Raw genomic sequence first — 6,152 nt, 5'->3', positions numbered from 1 at the left:
AAAAAAAAAAAAAAAAAAGACCTACCCACACTCAGAGAACCACATATTTCCTTCTCCTTAAAGAACATATTAACGTGTTAATGTTCGTTATATTTTTGTTAGAGTAACCCAGAATTTACAAATGCTCTGAAAGTAGGAACTCTTTTTTTTCTCACCTTTGTATTCAGTGTTTAAATCTTAGTACATGAAACATAGTAGGGGCTCAAATTCTTGATGAACAAGTAAATTAACAAAAGGACAGAACTATGGTTGAAAGGCAAAAAGAGCAGGAAAGTGGTCTTATACAGGATTGGGCAGTAGACAGTAGTGGTTAGGAATAGTACTTGGTTCCAGGAGATCTTGGTTTAAGTACCAGCTCCGTTACTTGTATGTCTGTCTTTAGGCAAGTGATTTACTTCACTGGGCTTCAGTTTCTTCATCATACTTGTTCATCCTTCAGTAAGTTATTACATCTGCTATTTACCAGGTTCTGAGGATACACTAGTGAATAAAACAAATATTCTTAGGCCTTTGGAGCTTTCTTCTAATGAAAAGACAATACTAAATATCCTAAAGTATATGGTATGGTAGATCATAGTACTCGCTTTAGAAAAAATAGAATGGGATAAGGTGTGTTGGGGGTCCTATGCTTGGGGAAGGAAGGGTGGTCTCTGTAAAACCTCACTAAGAACCTGGCAATGGAGCCAGTACTCGAAGAGACCAAGGGAATAAGTAACATGACTACCCAGGCAGAGAGAACACCCAGTATAAATGCTTGAGAGAGAAGCATGCCACGCCTGTTCAAACCAGTAGAGTTTGTTACTAGGAAAGTGAACCATACGTGAGTTAGATAGATGAGGGCTTAGGGGTAGGGTGCAAATCATGTAGGGCCTCAGAGATCTTTACAGGGACTTGGGCTTTTACTGAGTTAAAAGAATGCCATTGGATACTTTGAAACCCAGAAGTGACCTTTGACTTACATCTTAATAGGATTGTTCTGCATGTTCATTGTTGAGAATAGACTGAGAAGCAAGGGGGATTTGCTAGGAGACTATTGCAGTAATCCAGGCAAGAATGATGGTGTCTCAGATCAGGGTGATTAAGATTGAATTAATAGTATTCTTTTTTGGTGAAGGGAGACAGTCTCACTGGGTAGAGTGCCATGACATCATAGCTCACAGCAATCTCAAACTCTTTGGGCTTGAATAATCCTCTTGCCTCAGCCTCCTGAGTAGCTAGGACTACTTGGCTAGTTTTTCTGTTATTTTAGTAGAGACAGTCTCACTCTTGCTCAGGCTGGGTCTTGAATTCAGTGAGCTCAGATAATCTACCTGCCTCAACCTCCCAGAGTGCTAGGATTACGTGCATGAGCCATCGCACCTGACCGAATTAATAGTGTTCTTAATAAATGGGATGTGGAAAAAATAAATAAATAAAAATAAAATAAATGGGATGTGGGATCAGAGAGGGAGAAGTCAAAGCTGACTTGTGTAGTTGCCCTGAGGAATTGGAAGGGTAGTTGCCCTTAACTGAGATAAGGATGCTAATTCATGTCAGGAACTTGTGAATGTGGGACAATAATAATACCAACTTTAATGGAAAAGCAAGTATCCAATGTATTCAATACTAATACAAAGCCAGTAGATGAACCCACCCAGTACAGACCCACACAAGAGAGAAACTCAGTTTAATGCAAGTTGGGGGGGAGGGTGGAGGAGGATAGGTGATTGGTATACTCTTACCTAATGGATACAATGTAAGGGTCAGGGTCAGGTGCTTCTTACAATGGGGACTTTACCTAACAGATGTAAACATTGTAACTTAAACATTTGTGGTTTCATAATCTGAATTTTTTTTGTTTTTATTTAGTTATATTTTATTTATATATTTATTGGAGACAGTCTCACTTTGTCACCCTGGTGCCATCATCACAGCTCACAGCAACCACAAACTCTTGGGCTTGAGCAATCTTCTTGCCTCAGCCTCTCAAGTAGCTAAGACTACAGGCATGTACCACAACACCTGGCTAATTTTTCTATTTTTTAGCAGAGACAGAGTCGTGTTCTTGCTTAGGCTGGTCTTGACCTCAAGAGCTCAAGAAGTCCCACCTGGACCTCCCAGAGTGCTGGAATTATAGGAGTCAACCACTGTACTCAGTCCCTCATAATCTGAAATTTATAAAAAAAAAAAAGAAAGAAAGAAAAAATAATACCAATTTTATGGGTTGGTTATGAAGAATACTACAGTATATAATAGCTAGATATTAATTTGTATTTGTTTCTGGAGAGATGAATCTGGCTTTCATCAGATTCTTAATGGGATAAAGGAGTACTAGATCTTGATCTTCAAAAAGATCGTAAACCACTGAGTTAAAATAATGTTTGCCCCTCATGTGATCTCATACCAAATGTGTCTTTATTTCACTAATAAGCCCTGTGACATATGATAAATTATACTTTTATATTGAGCAGCTCAGGAAGAAAATCTGGTAGTCAAATAAAACTATTAATTTATATACCTTGCTATTATATTAAAATATTTTTTTCTTTAGCCAAGCATGGTGGCAGATACCTATAGTCTTAGCTATTTGGGAGACGAAGGCAGGAGGATCACTTGAACCCAGGAGTTTGAGGTTGTTGTGAGCTAGGCTGATGCCATAACACTCTAGCCCAGGTAATTTTTTTTTTTCTGTCTAAAAAAAAAAATTTCCTCAGGTGAGTAGCCAAACATTCTTCTTTGCTTTTTCCAAATATCCTTCAAAGGAAGGAAAAAAATCTATGCAGTTATGTTATTAAAACTGGCACCAGCCACATACACCAAGGCTGGCGGGGTCAAACCCAGCCAGGGCCAGCTAAACAGCAATGACAACTGCAGCAAAAAATAGCTGGATGTTTTGGTGGACGTCTGTTGTCCCAGCTAACTTGGGAGGCTGAGACAAGAGAATCGCTTAAGCCCAAGAGTTTGAGGTTGCCATGAGCTGTGACACCACGAGGGCAATATAGTGAGACTCTGTCTCCAAAAAAAAAGCCAGTGAAACTCCTCTGAATGGTATGTATTATTAAGTTTTTGGTTAATAGAATTTTCGTTAGATTAATTCTTTAAAAATGAAACTACTTTAATTTAATTTCTCCATTTTTCTCCTAAGAATTGAAAAAGTATGGGTTCGAGATGGAGCTGCATATTTTTATGGCCCCATTTTCATTCACCCAGAAGAGACAGAGCATGAACCCACAAAAATGTTCTACAAAAAAGAAGTATTTCTGAGTAATCTGGAAGAAACTTGCCCCATGACATGTATTCTAGGTAAGTATTTGTGCTTTTTTATTTAATCACATTTATTCCATAAAAACTGATTGAATACTGCTGTGCTAGGCACTGTTCTGGGTGTTACGTATATAGCAGTGAAAAAAAATCTAAATCTCTGCTCTCTTAAAGACTTACATTGGGGCAGAGGTTGGGGAGTCTGTAAATAAATTAAAAAATAAGTACATAAAACATCAGGTGGTAATTAGGGCTATGAATAAAAATAAAGCAGTATAATAGGATAGAGAGTGGTATTGAGGTAAGGTCAGACAAAACTTCACTGGTAGTTGACTTGTAAATAGAACCCTGAAAGAAGCAAGGAAGAAAACCATTTGCATATCTGAGATTTTACTCCCTTTAGACACAACAAATGCCAGATGCAAAGGCACATTTGAGAAACAATAAGAAAGCTGCTGGTATAAGGTCAGGCACAGTGGCTTATGCCTGTAATCCTAGCACTCTGGGAGGCTAAGGTGGGTAGATTGCCAGAGCTTAGGAGTTCAGACTAACCTAAGCAAGAGTGAAACCCCAACTCTAAAAATAGCTGGGCATTGTGGTGGGAGCCTGTAGTCCCAGCTACTCTGGAGGCTGAACCAAAAGGATCACTTGAGTTCAAGAGTTTGAGGTTGCTGTGAGCTATGACACCACGGCACTCTACCAAGGGCATCAAAGTGAGATTCTTTCTCAAAAAAAAAAAAAGAAGAAGAAGAAGAAGGGTCGTTAAGGCAAGACAGGGGCATGTGATAGGGGATGAACCTTCTGAAGTGGATATCTGATCATGGTAGGTTCTGTAGACAGAGTAGATGGGAAGTCTTAGAAGGGGTTGAGCAGAGCAGTGGTATGAGCTGACACATACATTAGAGGAATCACTATGGCTACAGTATGTAGAATATGTTATAAGAATAAGGTAAGAAACCAGTCAAAAGATTTATAATCTGTGTTGGACTCTTTTTTTTTTTTTTTTTTTTTTGAGACAGAGCCTCAAGCTGTCCCCCTGGGTAGAGTGCCGTGGCATTACAGCTCACAGCAACCTCCAACTCCCGGGCTCAAGCGAGTCTCCTGCCTCCGCCTCCCAAGTAGCTGGGACCACAGGCGCCCGCCACAACGCCCGGCTATTTTTTGGTTGCAGCCATCATTGTTGTTTGGCGGGTCCGGGCTGGGAATTCGAACCCGCCACCTTAGGTGTACGTGGCTGGTGCCTTAGCCGGTTGAGCTATAGGCCCCGAGCCCTGTGTTGGACTCTTAACACTCATAATGTCATTGTCCCGCATTCTAGCCTCCTGTTTTGATTTCTCTTCTGTCAAGTGTACCAAGTGTTCAGGGTGGTATTTTCTTTCTCAGATCTAATTGTATGCATCACATACCAGGATTATTTTCAGCTACTGTGTTTCTTCTGGCCCTGAGTTAACTCTATAGCTTACTTATGCCAGCTCCTCAGTTACATCTTTTAGAATGGTTTTCTAAAAGGTTACTAGTCGTAAGCTTTACATTGGTTGCTCATGGTTTTAAAGAAGCCATCGTGTTCATAACCAAAAGGAAATTTGCAGATTAAAAGATAATTTAGGGCTCAGCACCTATAGCACAGTGGTTACTGCACCAGCCACATACACCAAGGGTGGCAGGTTTGAGCCCAGCCCGGGCCAGCTAAACAACTGCAACAAAAAAATAGCCAGGCATTGTGGTGGGCACTTGTAGTCCCAGCTACTTGGAAGGCTGAGGCAAGAGAATCACTTACACCCAAGAGTTTGAGGTTACTGTGAGCTGTGACGCTACAGCACTCTACCAAGGTGACATAGTGAGACTCTGTCTCAAAAAAAAAGTATTAAAAGAGTATTTTTATACTTACACTATTTTATTACTTTAATGTTTCGGTGTGGGGTGTATGAGGGTACTGCCAAATGTCTCCAAAAGTCCCCACCTCTCTTGCACTGGGGATTAAGTTTTCAGCTATTGTGTTTCTTCTGGCCCAGTTAACTTAGGGCTCATGTAAGTGGGCTTGCTCTCTCTTGCACTCATGCTCTTCTACCTTCTGCCATGTGATAATGCAGCAAGAAGGCCCTTACCAGATACTGGCACCTTGATCTTAGACTTCCCAGTCTCTAAAACTACGAGAAAATAAATTTTTCTTCATTGTAAGTTACTTAGTCTGTAGTATTCTGTTAATAGCAGCACAAGCAGACTAAGACAAAATGTGTTTTCAACAAAATAATTAGGTGGGTCTCTTCCCAGCCCAGTTGGGAATCTTATCCCACCTGTACCCAGGTGGAATAAAACCATTTTAATTGCACAAACTGGGCCTCCATTTTCATTTCGTCTTGCTCCTGAGAATAATCTTTCATCTTTGGCTCCATAACCTTTCATTTGGTGCCAAACCCGGGATGGGGAGAAACCCCTTTGGAGGGCAGAAGTATATCCCATCGGACCCAGCTAAAGGGACCCTTCTGCTGGCGAAATGAAAGAAAACGGTAAACCTCTCCGACCCTGCCGAAACTTCATCCATCTAACAGAGAAAATAATGAATGTCAAAGGAAAAGTAATTCTGTCAATGCTGGTTGCCTCGACTGTGATTGTTGTGTTTTGGAAATATATCAACAGCTTAGAAGGCTCTTTCTTGTGGATATACCGCTCGAAGTGAGGTAAGAAAAGTAAAAGCAGTTCAAGAGAGTCTGTCCTGGCCACCCTGTGTAGGCTTCAGCCAAGCTTCAGGCGTTTCCGTTGTCTGCGTGTTTCTCCCCTGACATACTCGGGGCCTAGATTGTAATCTATGATGTTATGTCTCATTCTTTATTTTATGACCCTCACTCTCTGTCTTATGACCCTCACGTGCACTCCCACCCTGAAAGGTGGATAAAAAGAGGCAAGAGAGGCTC

At 40.8% G+C, this 6,152-nt stretch overlaps 1 protein-coding gene and 1 pseudogene across 1 annotated transcript in view; both read left to right on the top strand.

Annotated features, from left to right (window-relative positions):
* PBRM1 (polybromo 1) overlaps positions 1–6,152 on the top strand; it is a 159,019-nt gene that overhangs the window by 116,595 nt on the left and 36,272 nt on the right. The window contains exon 21 of the mRNA XM_023512991.1: positions 3,122–3,282. Coding sequence (XP_023368759.1) covers positions 3,122–3,282 — 161 coding nt within the window. The remainder of the gene's footprint in view (positions 1–3,121; positions 3,283–6,152) is intronic.
* The window catches only part of LOC105886955, a 1,834-nt pseudogene continuing 1,394 nt past the window's right edge, over positions 5,713–6,152 (top strand).

This window comes from Otolemur garnettii, unplaced genomic scaffold (genome assembly GCF_000181295.1).
Source record: "Otolemur garnettii isolate 467f Iridium unplaced genomic scaffold, OtoGar3 scaffold00032, whole genome shotgun sequence".
Taxonomy (NCBI): Eukaryota; Metazoa; Chordata; class Mammalia; order Primates; family Galagidae; genus Otolemur; species Otolemur garnettii.
This window is presented reverse-complemented; position numbering and strand designations above follow the sequence as displayed.